The sequence below is a fragment of the Hippichthys cyanospilos genome, chromosome 10, assembly GCF_059441005.1.
Source record: "Hippichthys cyanospilos isolate Australia breed blue-spotted pipefish chromosome 10, RoL_Hcya_1.0, whole genome shotgun sequence".
In the NCBI taxonomy this organism is placed as follows: Eukaryota; Metazoa; Chordata; class Actinopteri; order Syngnathiformes; family Syngnathidae; genus Hippichthys; species Hippichthys cyanospilos.
In genome coordinates this window covers 23171931-23192646 of record NC_142378.1, presented here as the reverse complement: position 1 = coordinate 23192646, position 20716 = coordinate 23171931, and the positions used below count along the sequence as shown (strand labels likewise).

At 40.6% G+C, this 20716-nt stretch overlaps 1 protein-coding gene across 1 annotated transcript in view; it reads right to left on the bottom strand.

Moving 5' to 3' along the window:
- ect2 (epithelial cell transforming 2) overlaps positions 1-20716 on the bottom strand; it is a 137069-nt gene that overhangs the window by 41673 nt on the left and 74680 nt on the right. Inside the window, exons 17-18 of the mRNA XM_088426629.1 lie at positions 11341-11437; positions 9925-10006 (exon numbers count right to left, since the gene is read on the bottom strand). Of these exons, the coding sequence (XP_088282755.1) occupies positions 9925-10006; positions 11341-11437 (179 nt within the window). The remainder of the gene's footprint in view (positions 1-9924; positions 10007-11340; positions 11438-20716) is intronic.

The following is a 20716-nucleotide window of genomic DNA, read 5'->3' as shown; positions in this document are numbered from 1 at the left end:
GGCTGTCTAGAGGCTTGTCAGACTTAATTTCAGCGATTTTACTTCAAAGGGCTCAGCTAAACACATAAAAACGTGTAAAAAATGCTATTTTTTTGGCTGCCAGTAGGTGGCGCTCACACTATAACAAAAAATACGTTGATAGGTGTATTCCGCATTGGAAATCCATCAAATATGTAATGTTTAGAAAAGATAAGACCATCTGGGTCCAAATACAGCAACTTTGTTCGTTTTCGCGAGAAATCAGACTGACATTTTTGTTTGCCACTAGGTGGCCTTATAAGCAATTTAAGATTTTTTTAAACACATGTGTTTAGGGCTTGAGTCTTCATGTGTCTGTGAAGTTTCAGATTTTTCCAAGCTTGGAAAGCTGAGTTATAAAGGTTTGTTTCACATGTGGCAAAGTAATCATCAAAGGCTTAATATAAAGCCCCGCCCCCAACATATTTGATTGCGGATCGTCACGAAAATTTGAACAATTGTGGCTCACAGTCAGATAAAACATCACAGCAAATTTGAAGTCGATCGGGTCAAGCGTTTGGGAGAAAAAAGGAGCAGTTCGGGACCTGCAAATGAGCAAAAACGGGCCAAAGGTGCACATTCAAAAATTCATAACTCTCTTTCTGTACATCTGAGCATATGGCTCACGCTGACTTTTTTGTAGGGCTCGAGGTCCTACATAAGGCTACAAATTTTTGTAGCTCTAGGTTAAATGGGCCGGGAGTAAGAGGCTATTTTCCATTCATAAGGCCATTTTGGGGCCAATTACAGCCACTTTTTTCGTTTTGGCGAGTCATCTGACTTTGAAGTGGCGTGCAGAGCACGCCCTTTATCGAAAAGTCATAAAATTTTAAAATCTTAATATTCCATGTCTTAATGATATTCTGACCAATTTTCACTTGTTTTACTCAAACAGACTGAGCACAATACATGAGAGTGTAAAAAATGACATTTTAATCAACCACTAGGCGGCGCTAGTAGGTATTTAAAAAAACTTTTTTAAAGGTGTTAAAGACATAAGTTTTCATGTGTCTATGAAGTTTTAGATTTTTTTAAGCTAGTACATCAAAGTTATTAAGGTTTTTGTCCCTCTTGGCGAAGGAAAAATTGAACACATTATTTGAAGCCACGCCCCTATCATATATGTCAGCGGATCTGCACCAAATTTCGCCCACTTGTGCCCCTATGTGTGAATATGGACCACAGCAAATTTGAAGGTGATTGAGTAAAGCGTTTAGGAGAAACAAGGAGCAGTTTGGGACCTGCAAACGTGCAAAAATGGGCCAAAAATGCACATTCAAAAATTCATAACTCTTTTTCTGTACATCTGAGCACATGGCTTGCGCTGACTTTTTTGTAGGTCTCTAGGTCCTACATATGCCTAAAAATTTTCGTAGCTCTAGGTCAAACGGGCCGGGACCAGGTGCACTTTTTCGACCTTAGGTGGCGCTGCAGAGCCATTTTTTTTGCATTGTTTTGGGAAACACAAAAATATCCAATTTTTCACCGGGCCCGACAAATGTGCAAATTTTGGTGACTTTTCGTGCATGTTTAGGCCCTCAAAAATGGAAAAGCGCTGCACAGTAAATAATAATAATAACTAGAGCTGCAAGCAGCTATAAAGGGCCCTCGCAGACCTGTGCACGTTGGGGTATGAACAGGTCGGGGTATGAACAAGGACTATGAACGATGAAAAAGTAGTTGTAGATGACTTCAGTGCAGGACTCTTACCAAATATGTAAAATTTGGACAAGGTGGGACAATGTGGGTGGAGTTACTGCAGCTTTTATTGTTCCAATTTTGTTACTTTCAATGCCATATAGGCCACACCCACTGTGGAAACATCGTACTGATTTGTGGAGGGCATAATGCATGGCCACTGGCTTTTCAGAAAACATTTAAGGGATATCACTTCAAGGGGCTCAGCAGAGTACATAAAAACATTAAGGATTTGCTATATTTTTTGCTGCCACTAGGTGGCGCTCGTACTATGATTAAAAAATAGGCTTGTAGGTGTGTTTCACATTGGACTCCCATCCCATATATGAAGTTTTAAAAATATCAGATCGTCTAGGTCCAATTACAGCAACTTTTACTGTTTTTGCGAGACATCGGATTTTGAGTTGGCATAGAGGCCACGCCCTTTAATGAAAAGTCATAAAAGTTGAGAACCTTAATGTTCCAATGTGTCATAGATTTTCTGACCATTTTTGAGTTCATTTAGTCAAACAGGCATTTCACAGTACATAAAAGTATAAAAAATGAGATTTTTGTCCGCCACTGGGTGGCGCTGTAAATGATTTGAAAGTTTATCACATAGCTGTATTATTGCATGACTTTTAAAGTCCCAGGAAAGTTTCAGATGTTTTGACGCTGTCATAGCTGAGTTATTAATATTTTTGTCAACCTTGGCGAAGGAAGTATTAAACATAATTTGAAGCTCCGCCCCCATCTTTTCTGTCAAGAGATCTTCACGATATTTGGACTATGTGTGCCCCTCAGTTGGATAATGATTCATGCCAAATTTGAAGGTAATGGGGTGAATCGTTTAAGAGAAAAAGGCACTAGTTTGAGACCAGCTAATGTCTAAGAATGGGACAAAACTGCACATTAAAAAAATTCATAACAATTTTTCTGTACATTCTAGCACATCACTTCTATTGACTTTTTTGTAGGTCTTCCAGTCCTTCATTTGCATACAAAGTTTCATAGCTGTAGGTCAAACCAAACAGGATTGACTGTAATCTTGCAACTAATGATATTTTTTGCAGCCACTAGGTGGCGCTAGCTTTAAACTGGAATATATTTTTGTCGATATGTTCAGGAGAATATTTTCATCCAATGTGTGAAATTGTGAGAAGATCAGATCATCTGGGTCAAATTACAGCAACTTTTACTGGACAGATAAAGCTTCGGAATGAAAATGGTCGTAGAGGCCACGCCCATTATCGAAACTTCGTAAAATTTGGTGGAGGTCAGCAGGGCTGTCTAGAGGCTTTTCAGACCTAATTTCAGCGATATTACATCAAAGGGCTCAGCTAAACACATAAAAACGTTTAAAAAATGCTCTATTTTTGGCTGCCACTAGGTGGCGCTCGCACTATAACAAAAAATACGTTGTTAGGTGTATTCCGCATTGGAAACTTATCAAATATATGAAGTTTAGAAAAGATAAGACCATCTGGGACCAAACACAGCAACTTTGTTCGTTTTGGCGAGACATCAGACTGACATTTTTGTTTGCCACTAGATGGCCTTATAAGCAATTGAATATTTTATTAAACACTTGTGTTAAGGGCTTGAGTCTCCATGTGTCTGTGAAGTTTCAGATTTTTCTAAGCTTGTAAAGCTGAGTTATAAAGGTTTGTTTCACATGTGGCAAAGTAATCATCAAAGGCATAATATAAAGCCCCGCCCCCAACATATTTGATGGCGGATCATCACAAAAATTTGAACAATTGTGCCTGACAGTCAGATAAAACATCACAGCAAATTTGAAGTCGATCGGGTCAAGCGTTTGGGAGAAAAAAGGAGCAGTTCGGGACCTGCAAATGAGCAAAAACGGGCTAAAGGTGCACATTCAAAAATTCATAACTCTCTTTCTGTACATCTGAGCATAGGGCTCGCGCTGACTTTTTTGTAGGGCTCGAGGTCCTACATAAGGCTACAAATTTTTGGAGCTCTAGGTCAAACGGGCCGGGAGTGAGAGGCTATTTTCCACTCATAAGGCCATTTTGGGGCCAATTACAGCCACTTTTTTGTTTTGGCGAGTCATCTGACTTTGAGGTGGCGTGCAGACTACGCCCATTATCGAAAAGTCGTAAAATTTTAAAACCTTAATATTCCATGTCTTAATGATATTCTGACCAATTTTCATTTGTTTTACTCAAACAGACTGAGCACAATACATGAAAGTGTAAAAAAATGACATTTTAATCAACCACTAGGCGGCGCTAGTAGGTATTTAAAAAAACTTTTTTTAAAGGTGTTAAAGACATAAGTTTCCATGTGTCTATGAAGTTTTAGATTTTTTTAAGCTAGTACATCAAAGTTATTAAGGTTTTTGTCACTCTTGGCGAAGGAAAAATTGAACACATAATTTGAAGCCACGCCCCTATCATATATGTCAGCGGATCTGCACCAAATTTTGCCCACTTGTGCCCCTATGTGTGAATATGGACCACAGCAAATTTGAAGGCGATTGAGTAAAGCGTTTGGGAGAAACAAGGAGCAGTTTGGGACCTGCAAACGTGCAAAAATGGGCCAAAAATGCACATTCAAAAATTCATAACTCTTTTTCTGTACATCTGAGCACATGGCTCGCGCTGACTTTTTTGTAGGTCCCTAGGTCCTACATATGTCTAAAAATTTTTGTAGCTCTAGGTCAAACGGGCCGGGACCAGGTGCACTTTTTCGACCTTAGGTGGCGCTGCAGAGCCATTTTTTTTGCATTGTTTTGGGAAACACAAAAATATCCAATTTTTCACCGGGCCCGACAAATGTGCAAATTTTGGTGACTTTTCGTGCATGTTTAGGCCCTAAAAAATGGAAAAGCGCTGCACAGTAAATAATAATAATAATAATAATAATAATAATAATAATCTGGATAAAAACAAGAGGGCTCTCGCAGCGGTAGCTGCTCGGGCCCTAATAATAATAATAATCTGGAGAAAAACAAGAGGGCTCTCGCAGCGGTAGCTGCTCGGGCCCTAATAATAATAATAAGAATAATAATCTGGAGAAAAACAAGAGGGCTCTCGCAGCGGTAGCTGCTCGGGCCCTAATAATAATCTGGAGAAAAACAAGAGGGCTCTCGCAGCGGTAGCTGCTCGGGCCCTAATAATAATCTGGAGAAAAACAAGAGGGCTCTTGCAGCGGTAGCTGCTCGGGCCCTAATAATAATAATAATAATAATAATAATCTGGAGAAAAACAAGAGGGCTCTCGCAGCGGTAGCTGCTCGGGCCCTAATAATAATCTGGAGAAAAACAAGAGGGCTCTCGCAGCGGTAGCTGCTCGGGCCCTAATAATCTGGAGAAAAACAAGAGGGCTCTCGCAGCGGTAGCTGCTCGGGCCCTAATAATAATAATAATAATAATAATAATAATCCGGTGAAAAACAAGAGGGCTCTCGCAGCGGTAGCTGCTCGGGCCCTAATAATAATAATCCGGAGAAAAACAAGAGGGCTCTCGCAGCGGTAGCTGCTCGGGCCCTAATAATATTAATCTGGAGAGGAAAAATAGGGACCTCGCGGCGGTCGCTGCTCGGACCCTAATAATAATAATAATCTGGAAAGGAACAATAGGGACCTCGCAACAGTCGCTGCTCGGGCCCTAGTAATAATAATAATTATTATCATAAAAATAATAATAATAATGATAATCATAATAATAATCTGGTGAAGAACAATAGGGACCTCGCAGTGGTTGCTGCTCGGGCCCTAAAATCCGGAGAAAAACAAGAGGGCTCTCGCAGTGTTAGCTGCTCGGACCCTAAAAAGAGCCAGCCGGGCGGCACCATCAGCTGGGCCAAGGTCCCAGCTCACACTTTGCTGCGTCAACAGCTCTATCGAAGGACTGAGGCGAGATGAACTCGGACCGCATTGATGGATAGCAATGCACACTATTCTAGTCAAGAAATAAGCACATAATGATGACAACCTAACATATGATTCCCTTCACAGATACGTTTTGGAAGCGGTCGTGATAGCTGAAAATCCGCAAAGTAGCACCCCCACTTAAAAAGAAAAAAAGAAAGAAAAAACACAAAAATCAAAAATAGTATTTTCTGAGTTTTTTTTTTAAACCTGAAAGGCTTTATGTTAAACATATTAAGACAAATATTACCGCAGTACACATATTTACTTAAATCTAAAATATTAAACCTTATACACTGTGAACTTGTTGAGAGAGACTGTGTATGCTGCGCTGGAGCACCTCATCCACAAAGCGTGGTCGGACTCATATGGCTCAATAACATGGCTTTTATTTTGCTCACAACTTCACAACTGTACGTGGCAACTTCACAACAATAAACCGTACTGTATTTCTCTAATGCCCACTTTTTCTTCAACAGCAAATACTTCGAGAGAACTCCCGCTGTCATTGCCCGCCACTACAATGCAAACAAGGCCCCGCTAAACGTTGTAGGACCCCGCTTAGCTGTCCCGTAACATGCCTGCTCCAACCAGAGGCCACAAAGGACCTCCCCCTCCTTACACACGCACAGATGTAATCCACCCTCATGCACATCAACCCAGCGGCAAAGAGGAATTTACAACAGAACTTTTCCTTTGAAGTCTTGCGCAGCTGAGGTCAAATTAGCAGCGGTTCTACTCTAAAAAAGATATCTAGGTAAGACATTTCCTAGATTTCCGTAGTCTGGGTCACTGCAATCCACACTGTTCATCACCTAATGCTGAATCGCTGAGTGATGAGATTTTCTGCGGAGGTGGTGCTAATTAAGGAATGAGTGGTGCTAATCAAAATTAAAGATGATTACAATGGAGAGTTTACAATTGAAATACCATTTTATCATAAAAGAAATCTAGGTAAGACAGTTTCAGACACTTTGATGCACTTTGCTATTTTTTTTTTAATGTTTTAGACTAAGTTAAGGAACCGCAGACACAGTTCAAGTTAAGGCTCATAAATCTCATAACCATAGACAAAAAATGGTGAGAACAGTCAAACTCAACCCAGGTCGAAAGACCTACAACATGATTTTGCTAGAGAAGGTGTCACTGTGCATCATTAAACTATTCAGCGCATTTTGCAGAAGATGCTGCATGGGAGAGTAATGCGGTAGAAGCCTTTTCTGCGCACATGCCCTAAACAGAGTTGGTTGAGGTATGCAAAAGCACATTTGGACAAGCCAGCTTCATTGTAGAATAAGGTGCTGTGGACTGATGAAACAAAAATTTAGTTATTTGGACATAACAAGGGGCTGTGTGCATGACGAAAAAAGAAGACAGCATTCCAAGAGAAACACTTGCTGTCCACAGTTAAATTTGGTGGTGTGGGGTGTGTGTGGCCAGTGCAGGTACTGGCAATCTTGTTCAAGTTGAAGGTCACATGGATTCAGTATCAGCAGATTCTTGAAAAAAGATGTTTAAGAACTAATGACAAAGTCGAAGTTGCGCCAGGGCTGGATACTGTGATGGAAATCATATCTTAGGTTGTTATCATTATGTGCTTATTTCTTGTCTAGAATAGTGTGCATTGCTATCCATTTATGCAGTCCTAGTTCATCTCGCCCCTGTCCTTAGATATAGCTGTTGACACAGGAAAGTGTGAGCTGGGACCTTGGCCCAGCTGTTGGTGGCACCCAACTGGCTATTTTTGTTATGTCTTGTGATGTGCAATGCTTTGCAGAATGAATAAAAACCAGGCAGGGACGCTTGAGCAGTGAATTAGTGCTGGCAACGCATGAGTTCGCTCGCCAAGCTTTCTACCTGTGCCATGGCATAGAAAAGTCAATCTTGGCTGGTCTGTTACTCTTTTTGCTGCTTAGCAGCTAGGCTTGTCCTAGTCTTCTTTAAGAGATTTCTCTGACACATACTTATCATATACATTACATCAAACACAATGACACAAAACACTGGTCAAATTTTACTAAAGCATTAATGCAGAGGAATATTACTATATCATTATATATATATATATATATATATATATATATATATATATATATATATATATATATATATATATATATATATATATATTATTACTGAAAATCTGTGGACTGATTTAAGGGCAGTCCATTCTCAGAGATTATCAGACCTGCGTGAACTGGAAACGTTTTGTAAAAAAGAAAATACCTTCAGCCAGAATCCAGAGTCCAGACCCTGATTGGAAGCCATAGAAAGCGTTTAGAGGCTGTCATTGCTGTATAAGGAGGCTCTACTAAATATTGATGCCATTTTTATGTTGGGGTACCAGTTGATCCCGGGGGTTGGGGACCTCTGTTATAGAAGACACTCAATGACTGTCCATCTGACTGCTCCTTTCTGGGCTTCCTTTTATCTATTTGTTGGACAATTGTTGTTGTCAAAGTCAAGTTTATTGTCAATTTCTTCACATGTGCTTAAACATACAAAGGAATCGAAATTGCGTTTCTCACTATCCTCTGCGTTTTACATGAACAATAACAAAGTGCAGGTCCGCAAGACGAGACAATCCTAAAAACTAGATTCTTATCTGTAGTAATGTAATCTTGTTTTCACCTGTGTTTGTGGTTTGTTTGCAATACTGGTTTTCAAGCATCCTCTCTGGATTTGTTTTACTTTCACTTTTGTTTCCTTCAATGGCCTTCCACAAAAACTCCCTCCCTGTCAGACTTCCTGCACTTGGGTTCTCAATCCCCAAAACCATGCCAGTTTATGACAGAATAATCTGACAAAAATGAAAAGAAAACAGGGAAATAAATACAAGCCAAACTGATGGGACAATCGAAGCCAACAAGGAACACCTGAACAGTAGACAACTGGTCGATCAAGGTTACTGGTTAACACAAGGTAACAGGTTGACAAGTATAGGTGGAGAAAATGAAACTAAATAAGACACTTACACAAAGGGCAAGAAAAGATTACTCAAAAATATAATTTAAATTTAACTAAAACTAACACAAAACAACACATTTGACTCAGAGAAATGACAACTGCTGACAAAGGAAGCAGCGTATAGTAAGTGCAGAATGTAAAGTAAATGGGTTTACTAACATTTTTTTTGGCGTCATTAAAATGCTGAATGTCGAATGAATTCGATCTTTTAGCGTTTGACAAGGATTTGATATTCCCACAACAAGTGAATTCCTGGACATTGTTTGCCTTGAAAATTGTCTGGACTCCAACAGTGATGTGGAATAACGAAGTACAAATACTTACTGTTACTGTACTTAAGTAAATTTTGCCTGTACTTTTTACTCTTGAAAGTATTTTTTCTTGCTACTTTTCTTTTAGCATCTTGGCGCAAACTACATGAACCGTGTTTGACCAATCAGCCTGGCTGCCGAGAAATTTAAAAAAACAAAAACAAAAAAAAAATGCAGGGACGTCCCACTATTTTCTTCCGTCGGCAGTCGGCAATCCAGATTGCTAAAGCAGCTTCTATACGGACGGCTTTATTATGAGCCGTAACAACTGGCTTTGCTGACTTGCCAAAGGTGATGGCAGCCGTCTTCTAATCTTCGCCTCGTCCTTAATGTAGTAAACAGTGGATTCGTTCACTCTCAAATGGCGGGCCAGGGCTGCCTAACTTCTCCCTTTGAGAAATATCACCTTCTCAGCAATTGTCATAATTTTCTGATGTCGTTTAGGCTCATTACAAGCCTTCGGAGGAGCAGCACGCTTAAACGTAATGAAAAAAAATGATTGAATCATGAATTTGCATTAAGGGGAAAAAAACTCAGCGATGTGGTGACTCTGCGTAATGGAGAAAAAATCCGCAATGATAATGGAACCGCAAAGTAGCAAGGGTTCTCTGTATTCACTTGTGCTCAGCAGTTAATTTGGGTTAAGTTCAATGACCACTTTACCGCTACGAAATCTAACACATACATGGAAAGCTTTTTCAATATATTAAAAACAGCGACTGGTATGTGAGCACATTGCAGGGGGTACTCAAAAATTTTTGTAATTCATTGCGCAAATCAAAATCAAAACACCCACATGTACACTTAAGTTGCCGTAACTTACTGGTAGGCAAACAGTAAGCCAAGAGCCACACATGGCCAGGAAAAAGCAGCTGTGAATAGTGGAAAAAAAAACACCGAAGAATGTAAACAATTAAGCCTTGGGTTCAAAATGAGATTTCTTCAACAACCAAGAGTTGGATGCCCATTTAAATTTTTCAATTTTTTGCATGGTTGTGAACATAAAACATAAATGATGATTGAAAATCCCAAATGAGAACATTTGCTAACTTACATCATAACTTCTTTGAGAGACTCAATGGCTTTCTCCAGTTTCAGCTTGTCAGGGTTCTCATCTGGTGTATGCTTCTTTATGTCTGCAATGGTTTGAAAAAATATTCATTCAAAGAGACACTGGTAAAATTAATGTGACATAGAGCAACTGATTTTGGTAGTGGCACATCTTACACACTGGTTACCACTAATAAGCAACCATTCATTTATAATCATACGTATGACTAGGCGATATGTTGTGATTTTAGGTCATGGTTAATAAATACCATCCAAATATGTCAAAACTGGTAAGTTCTTTTTCCTCCTTGTCCTATGCCTTTAACGTGCAACTGCAGTGTGCAGCGGAGCCTTTCAAAATAAGAGTTCAGACACAGTCTATAGTTTAATCATTTTAAATTACTACAAAATATTAATACCAAATGAATTCACAAGGTTTTAAACTTTAATCAGTGGGCAGAATACTTCAAAGTGACCATATTTCAATTTAAATTGGTGTGTTCAATCAGAACTAATTCATGTATATGTTTCCTGCTGACTGAAGTTTTGATTTTATTTACATATTTATTACATATTTATTTTACCTTTGGATGGTAAATGTTTTGTTTTGTTTTGCCATATTTTAAATTACGTTTAAGAATAAAACAGGTTTTCAATGTCTCTCAAAAATATTTTAAAATTAAATATTTTAGAAGTGAAATTTTGATACAGTGATACAGTGATAATTTTTCTCAAAGTTATCATACCATCAAAATGTGATATTGTCCCATGACTATCTATGGCCGATTTAGAGTGTGTAGTGGGTTCTAGTCTGCAAGGCTATAACTTCACAACAGATGATGATAATCTTGTCCTGTTTTGCTCAATATGACAATCATATTCCTTGTCGAATAAACAAACTGTCTGTCTAATTTATGGAAAACTATTGGACAGCCTAACCGTAGAATAGCACCCGAAACATTTCTCTTGAATTGGATTTAGGCATGACGAGCGCACACTTTTGAAGAATGTAGCCCACACAAGATCTTAGACCAAAGATCACCATTAAACAAGACTTGAGGCTCTGGTTCCCACAAGCCTTTAATTTTAGATAGGGTAAGATGCCGGATCAATTGGCATTGGCCAATTGTGCGCTTGATTTCCCCTTTCTTCGTAGGATCAAAAGATGCAATATCGTCCATGATTGTATGATTGTAGGAGATCTATAGGGAAAGTGTGGTGTGATATTTTTAACATAATAAGTTGCAAGTATCTGAAGTATATTGTCTGTCTGAGAATGAGGATTCTTTACACAAAAATGATTGAAACAAGAATCAAAATCAGAAAAACTGGCTGTGAAGTAGAAATGCTAGCAACATGATACGCCAGAACATGGTTCAACATACAACATTTATTAAAAGTGCACATGAGTGTGTGTTACCATTTAGAAGTAGAGCCACACTCGGAAGTCGCTGTACAGGTCTGATGAGGAGCTCTACTAGTGCCTGTCGGCCACATTCTGGCTTGGCCTGGTTGATCTAAATATACATTTATTGACAGACACAACATATTTTTTTAAGTTATTGATTGAATAAATTATATTATTAAAAAAAATTACATAAAGAATTCCTAACAACCTTTGATTGTTTTTTTTTTAATTAAGGTTGAATGTATTTTTAATTGATGACCGTATTTCTCCAGGTCAAGTCGACCTTCCTTCTAAGTCAACCCCTCCTTTTTTACTTCTCCAGAGGACAGGTGTAAAGGTATCAGTCTCTACTGTTCGGCGAAGACTTCATGAACTAAAGTACAGAGGCTACACTTGAAGATGCAAGCCACTCATCAGCTAGAAAAACAGGAAGACCAGGCTGGATTTCGCCCGAACTTACAAAAACGAGGCTCAAACATTCTGGGACAAAGTTTTATGGACGAATGAGACAAAAGATGAACCAAAGTGATGAAAAAGTTCAAGTTTGGTGAAAAAAAGATATCTGCTCATGAGCCCGAACATACAATCTCATCTGTAGAACATAGTAGGGGCAATGCCATGGCTACAGTTTGCATGGCTTTTTCTGGGATGGGCTCGTAAATGTTTATTGATGTAACACCTGATGGAATCAGCAAAATGAATTCAGACGTCTCCAGAAATATTTTGAACTTCTCAGTGAAAGAAATATGCAACCAAACTAATGGGGCGTTCCTTCATCATGCAGCAAGATAACGACCCAAAACACACTTAAAAAACATCAAGGGTGTTCATCAGGGGCAAGAAAAGGAAGGTTTTGAACTGGCCAAGTCAATCTCCAGAGTTGAACCCTATAGAGTATGCATTTTAATTACTGAAGAGGAGACAAACACCCAAAACAAACAACATCAAAAAGCGGTTGCAGTGAAAGTCTGAAAAAGCATTCCAAAAGAATAATGCAATAGTCTGGTGATGTCAGTGGGTCATAGACTTGATGCAATTAATTTATTTTATTGCAACAAAATGACTTTTACTTGCTTTCGTTTGATCTGTTCCAATGCTTTTGATCACATAAAATGTGGTGATTCTTTACAAAATAAAAATGTTTCTTCTCAATTGTGAATCAGAATCAGATGTGAATACAGCGGGCCCCCGTGTTACGAACCTAATCCGTTCAGCGGCTAGGTTCGTAACTCGAATTTGCCGTATGACGGGCAATCCAAACCTATGTTAATTAGTGAAAGCGTGCAATGCGTGCAAAAAACTTAGGTTAAAAACATCACGACTTTATACACATATTAAAAATTAGTAACATAATCTACTGTACAGTTAAATTAAATAACAAATGTACAAAGGAAAAATGACATTTACCTTTGGGGCGACGTGACTTGAGCTGGTGATGGGTGGAGGCAGAGGGGAGCAAAGACCCGCAGAATTTTTTTTCTTTTCTTAAACGAAAACTTTTCTTAAACGAGAACATATCACCGGCGAGTTCCTTCTCTTTAATCCGTTATAGAAGAAGCCTCTCCATTTTGTTGTTGACCGAGGTCCATCCCTGACAAGGAAAGTCTTGCCCTAAGAAGCTTGCTTTCATAGCTTCCTTGTTCTTGAGAATTGGAGCGATTGCCGAGCGGTTACGGCCATACTCACAAGCAAGGTTAACTATGCGTGTGCCTCCGTATTTTTTTATTATCTCCTCCTTCGTTTCTATTGTCATCATCCTCTTACTTCTTCCTTTACCGCAATTTTAGAAGCCATGTCTAACAGATACATTTTGCAAAGTCTTCATAACACACTGACCAGCTCGATGAGCAAGATGAGGAAGTTCGACCAATAGCATATCGGCATTTCTGTGATTGACGTGACGCCGGCCAATAGCATATTGGCATCTCCATGACTGCCTTAATCGACCAATAGCATATCGGCATTTCCGTGACATGAGAGAAATGTTGTTTTTGTTGATGCAGCAAAGCGAAAAAAATAGTGCGGACACACTGACCGGCATGTTGGATGGTTTGTAAGACAAAAGGTTTGTGCGTAAGAGGGGGACAAAAAAAAAAAAAAAACGCCGCGGTCCACGTCGTAAGATGAAAAGTACGTAAGACAGGGGGTTCGTGAACCGGGGGCTCACTGTACCGTGAAATAAAAGCTGAATTGTTGATCTGTTGTCTCGTATTCATCTTTTGATGTCAAACTCAAATGTTTCCATTCGACAGGAAAAATAAAATAATTTGCTTCTCGGTTTCAATACTTTTGGGTGGGACTGCATTTTTTGTTTGTTTGCTTCGATGCAGGGCTTCCTCACCTTAATCATTCAAAGTTATGTTGACATAGAAGGGTATATATATATATATATATATATATATATATATATATATATATATATATATATATATATATATATATATATATATTTACCGTGACGGAAATACATGTTTTTCAAATGCAACATATCAATAAAATAGTGTGGACATGAAACTGTGTCATTCTAATGAAGATTGAGACATTGTAATGTCAGTATAAAGCAGATATAGTCTTGGCCCAGGAGAAATAAGGACAACCTCTCCTATCTCTTCCTCAATTGGTCAAACATCCTCTTTCAGGGGTGGTCATCTTCGAACCATTACAGTTTGTTTGAAATTGGAGGTTTTGCGCAGATGATTTACTGATCATCTTACTTGGGATATTATCCCAAGCAAGTCAAAGTCTGCCGAAAAAAATTAGACACATAGCCTTGTTGTTCAGTTGACCCCCCTAATATGGTGGTTGAAAATGAGGATATTAACTCGACTTGATCTCAGAGAAATATGGTATTCATTTTTCACTTGTACACGTTATCACATATTAGTGCCGTGGATTAACATGACGCACACATTAACCTACATTATGAATCATAGACATCTGTGCAAGCAAACAACATAGACACTGTTGATCATGGTGGTGAGGAGTAAGTACATTTATAGGTGAAACAGTGAGTTAGCTTGTATAGAAACACTTAGATTTCGCAAGAAAGTTGATCCCCTTAACAAGACAATATAACCCACGTACAGTATAGCGGTTGCAGATGACTGATATACAGTGTATATATTATATATATATATATATATATATATATATATATATATATATATATATATATATATATATATATATATATATATATATATTGTTGGAGCCAAAAAGCTTTTTGTGTATTCTAATTTGTTTATATTAAGAAAGTTAAACAAATTGTCTGAAGACATGCCAATCTATTGGTGGGTGGAACCATGGTTGCCATGGTTACATAAATACGTGCCAGTTGGTGATTGCACTCAGGTGCGACAGGGCAAGACGCAAACAGTTTTCGACCGTGCGTGGTCTTTAAGGTAGATTTTCAGTTTGGTTTGTAACCCGAATTATTGTTTTATCAAGATATTGAATGAAAGGAATGTTGACGAAATAAACGGATCGGCATATCCAACGCAACGCAAGAGACTATTGAAATTATTTGATCGACGCACGCGTCAAAACAAAACTTACCCAGTTGCCCTGCTGTCCAGCCTATAGGCAAAGGCTGTACAATGTCGAAAACTGTAGTCTTAGTTTGTGACGTACTACCAGTTTAAAGTATATTGGAAATTGAGAGGAAGCGCAACGTGACGGCTGCTCTGTTTGGACGGCATCCGATCGTTGCATGAAAGGACAAATAAGCGCTGTTTCGCTGTGTTGTTGCGAAACTTGGACGGACCACAAGACTACGCCAGGGGAGACACGGCGTGCGGGCCATTGGCTTGGCTCAGCGGAGGCACCGCGAACGTTGGGACCAGCAAAGCAGCCAGCCAGAACATCCACGTTCAGCGGAGGCACCGCGAAAGCTGGGACCAGCAAGGCAGCCAGCCAGAACATCCACGGTGAGCGGACGGCCGCGCTGCCCAGCCACCTCGCATCGCATCGCATCACATCGACCAGGACAAAGGCCCGGTGCTTGAACTTGGCATTGGGGCACTTTTCCAAACTTGAATTGGACAGGTACACTGTGCACATAAAGTTATGTAGCGCGCTACCAGCTGGTTAACAATATATGGCCATTTAAAATACTGTGTGCACACATAGGGGACTTTGAGGAAAAAAAAGGTGTCAATACGAGTGCTCTGGTAAAATCCAATGCATTGGTGGTTTTATGGTTTCATCTCCGTTACGTTTTACAAGGTCTTGATTGTAATGTGATGAATTTCTGTGGGGTTGGACTGAAATAACAAGGTACTGTTTTACATTTCACACTGCTGGTTGGGTTTTGTATTGCAAAAATGGATTCAGGTAAATGTGTTATGGTTCCAAACGGGCCAAACGTGGTTGCACAGCCCTCCATGGCTGAAGCGCATGTTATGCGCTCAAATGGTGATGCAATGCAAATAATGGATGAGCCTTCAGAGGGTGAAAAACGGTCTAATGTGACCACCACAGGTCAAACTGCTCGCAGTGAAATTTCACAGGTTAAATCTCAAGTTGGGTCACAGGTTGGCTCCAAACGCAAGGTGAAACTAACACCAAGGGCCTTAATGGAGAAAATTGATTCATTGCAAAAGGAGAGAAATTCTAAATTAAAAAGGGCATCCAACATGCAGAAAACAATTGGAGAATTAATGGAAAATGGAGGATGCAAACAGGAGGTGCAAAGTGCACTTGTGAAATATCTTGACCTATGCAAAGATGCCAGAGAGGCACAGTGTGCTCTTCTACCACTAATACCTCAAGAAGAACAATACAAACATGACATTTGGTTCAAGGCCAAAATGATCAATATCGATCAATTTATTGAGAAGGTCAATGATTGGACAAAAAGGACCCAAGCTGTGCAAAGTGGCGATGATGTGGAAAATGAAATCAATCCCAACGACAGCATCTCTATTGTTGAAAGCACAAAATCCACTAAAGGTCACACCTGGAGTGAAGCGAGTAGGTCCAGCACCTCTTCGTTGCGAGCTCGCAAGCAGGTAGAGGCAGACAGAGCTGCCCTTGTAATTCGTGCAGCAGCATTAAAGGAGACGCATGCGCTTGAGGAGATGGAGGAAATGCTGCCAAAGAAAAAGGAAACATTGGAGCTGGAGGCAGAACTGGCTGCTGCCAATGCCAAAATATCAGTGCTACAATCTCCCACTCACCAAACCCTTTCACAAGCACCATCTGATGGAATGGACTCCTACTTTAGGAAAGGTGCAAGACCAAAAGAACCTTCGGTGGCACAACACACCCTAGCCAGAAAACATGAACCAGTCACACAACCTATCCAACCACAGCCACCCCGACAACAATCTGCACAATCCTATGTACAACAACAACCGCCTCCTATACAACAGCAGCAAGGACTCATTTCACAATTACCACAGCAGCAAACGTATATTCAAACAAAACCACCACCCCGACGTGTACAACCACCACCCTTTTCACAATCACACATGCCTATGAATGCAGCATGGGACATTGGCCATACTACCCACAGGAACCCCCCTGTGGAACAGAATGCTTCTCAATTCAATGACACTTCAACGGTGTGCAACTTGCTCCAAAAACAAAATGAAATCACAGCCATGCTAATGGAACAGCAAACCTCTCATTTACTGCCACCCAGGGAGATACCATGTTTTGATGGGGATCCTCTACAATATAGAACCTTTGTTAGAGAGAAACGCAAGCAACAAAGGGGATTGTCTGTACTATCTGGAAAAGTACACCAAGGGTCAGCCGAACGAGCTTGTACGGAGCTGTCAACACATGGCACCAGACAGAGGGTATGACATGGCAAAATATCTTCTTGACCAAAACTTTGGAGATGAATATAAAATTACAGCAGCATATATGGAGAAGGTGCACAACTGGCCGCTGCTGAAATCTGAGGATCCAAAATCCCTTCGAGCATATTCACTCTTCCTTCGTCAGTGTTGTAATGCCATGGAAACGGTACAGTATATGAGAGAACTTGACATGCCAGCCAACATGAAAGTCGTCATTTCAAAGCTTCCATATAAGCTAAGAGAGATTTGGAGAGTCTCTGCACGCGGCATAATGGAAAGACACCACCGCAGACCCCAGTTCACAGACATCGTCACCTTTATAGAGCGCCAGGTAAAGATAATATCAGATCCAGTCTTTGGTGACATTCAGAATAACACACCGGGCACAGGAAAGCCAATGAACAAATTGAAGTCCCAAGGCAAACCCAGGTTTAAAGGAGACAGCTTTGCAACTACTATCGAAACTCCTCTGCCTGAAGAAGAGCAAGCAAGATTTCCACCTAGTCCCAAGCAAAGTAATAGTGCTCACAACACCGCCTCTTGTATATGCTGCTCTAAAGACCACACTCTGGATCAGTGTCCAACAATGGAGAAGAAGTCACACAGAGACAAACTTGCTTTTATAAAACAAAATGGAGTCTGTTTTGGCTGCCTTCGCAAAGGCCGTTTAAGCAAATATTGTGCTGACCGTTTGATTTGCAAGGTGTGCGATAAAAAGCATCCCAGTATTCTTCATATTTACTTTGACCAAAAGCAGAGGTCAAGCAACGCAAGTCAGCCAAATAAGCCTTCAGTGAGCAACGCACAGGTCTCCTTGCAAACTTGTGGACAAACAGGGGCCGGTGACAGTAATGGCGTTTTGTCAATCCTACCTGTGCAGGTGAAGTCCAGCAAGGGACATAAAGTAATTAAAACCTATGCATTCCTCGATCCCGGCAGCACAGATACCTTTTGTTCAGAAGCCCTCATGAGGAAGTTGAATTTGAATGGAAGAAAAGCCAAAATCAGCCTTCTAACCATGGGCCCAAAGGCATCTGTATCCAGTTACATGTTGACAGATTTAGAAATCTCAAGCCTCACTGGAGAAGAGTTCTTTGACCTGCCCAAGGTCTACACTCAAAAGAAAATGCCTGTTACAACCAGTAACATCAATAAAGAAGAGGAGCTGGCTAAGTGGCCATATTTAAATGGGGTGGTTCTTCCACGCATTCAAGCTGATGTTGAGCTATTGATTGGTACCAATGCCTCTAAACTACTTGAACCGTGGGAAGTTGTGAACAGTCGTGGTAATGGGCCATATGCCATTAAGACCCTATTGGGGTGGGTTGTTAATGGTCCCCTTTCCGGCTACAGTGAGCAGGCTGAGTGCGTTACTGTCAACAGGACCTCCATAACACATATGGAGGAATTGCTGCACAATCAGTACAACCATGATTTTAATGAAACGACATCGGAGGACAAAGAGGAAATGTCACAGGATGATAAGAAGTTCATGAAAATCATGACTGATTCTTGTAAGCTTCAAGATGGACATTGCACCCTGGAACTCCCTTTCAGAAAAAAGGAAGTCTGTCTGCCAAACAATCGGTGTTTTGCTAGGCAACGCATATTTGGATTGAAGAGGAGGTTTGGGAGAGATGAGAAGTTCCACAGAGAATACACAAACTTTATGAATGATGTAATTAGCAAAGGATATCCCGAACGTGTTGCTGAACACGAATTGGAATGTTTAGATGGAAAGGTGTGGTACATTCCACACCATGGAGTGTACCATCCCAAGAAAGGAAATCTGCGTGTGGTATTTGACTGTGGAGCAGAGTACAGAGGAAAGTCTCTGAACAAAGAGCTTCTACAAGGTCCATACCAAACCAGCAATTTATTAGGAGTCCTCACCCGATTCCGGCAAGAACCTGTAACTTTAATGACTGATGTCAAGGCAATGTTCCATCAAGTTAATGTGGCACAGAAGGACAGAAACTTTCTTCGGTTCTTGTGGTGGCCTGACGGCGATGTGTCCCAAGAACTAATAGAATATAGGATGACTGTGCATCTTTTCGGGGCAGTGTCATCTCCTAGCTGTGCTTGCTATGCACTCCGTAAGACAGCAGAGGATAACCAGCACAGTTTCCCTGCAGATGTAATGGACACAGTCAACAGAAATTTCTACATGGATGACTGTCTCAAGAGCTTGCCATCGGAGAAAGAGGCTGTTAAAATGGTCAGGAACTTGATGGATCTTTGTCAAAAAGGAGGCTTCCATTTGACAAAATGGATTAGCAACCACCGTGGAGTGCTACTATCCATTCCAGAGGAACATAGATCCAAGAATTTGTATGAATTGGACCTTGACAGAGACCAACTACCAGTTGAGAGGGCCCTTGGACTTCATTGGTATGTTGAGACAGACACGTTCAAATTCAAGTTAGCCCTCAAAAAACAGCCTCCTACTCGGCGTGGGATTTTATCCATGGTCAGCTCCATCTACGACCCATTGGGTTTCCTTGCCCCACTCACTCTTCCCGCCAAGCTCATGTTACAAGATATGTGCAGGGGAAAGTATGGATGGGATGATGAAATTCACCCAATTTTCCAGCAGCAGTGGACAAAGTGGTTGGGGGAACTGGAAAGGGTGAGGGCATTTGAAGTTGGAAGGTGCCTCAAGCCTGCAGCCTTTGGGAAAACCACCTGTGGCCAATTTCATCACTTTTCTGATGCCAGTGAACGTGGATATGGCTGTGTAACCTATCTGAAGATATGGAACAACAACAATAGGTCTCATGTCTCCTTCATACTCGGCAAAGCCAGAGTGGCCCCCCTAAAGCAAGTCACCATTCCACGCTTAGAACTCACTGCAGCTGTTCTTGCAGTTCGTGTTGACACTATGTTGAGAGCAGAAATTCAGCTATGCCTTAAGAAATCTTGTTTCTGGACTGACAGCACTTCAGTTCTAAAATACATCAGAAATGAAGACAAGAGATTTCACACCTTTGTGGCGAACAGGATTTCTGCCATTCGAAGAATATCGGATGTCACGCAGTGGAAGTACATTCATACCAGCCAGAATCCTGCAGACAAAGCCTCAAGAGGAGTCAAGGTTGCCGATTTGCTGACGGATAGAGGCTGGCTTGAAGGCCCAGAGTTTCTGGGCTAGATGCAGATTGTACCTTGCAGTATAACATTGCTGCTGATGACCTTGAGGTCAAGAAGGAGCTCACCAGCAATTTGTTAATGATCGATGCCCCGAGTTCTACAGACCAATTAATCACCTACTTTCCGACTGGAGAAAACTGAAGAGGTCAGTTGCTTGGATCCTGAAATTAAAGATGACTCTATTGGAATTGAGTCAAAAAAGAAAGCAGCTAAGACAGGAAAATAGGGAAAAAGTTGCACAGGAAATGAAACACCTTAAAGCTGCACTAGGAAACCAATATCTAACACCAAACGATCTTTCTACAGCTGAATCTGCCATCATTCGCTTCACTCAACAGCAAAGGTTCCCAGAAGAATTGGCTGTATTGGCATCTGGAGCGGGTGAAGTAAGGAAAGACAGCCCCATATACAAACTGGACCCCATTCTGGAG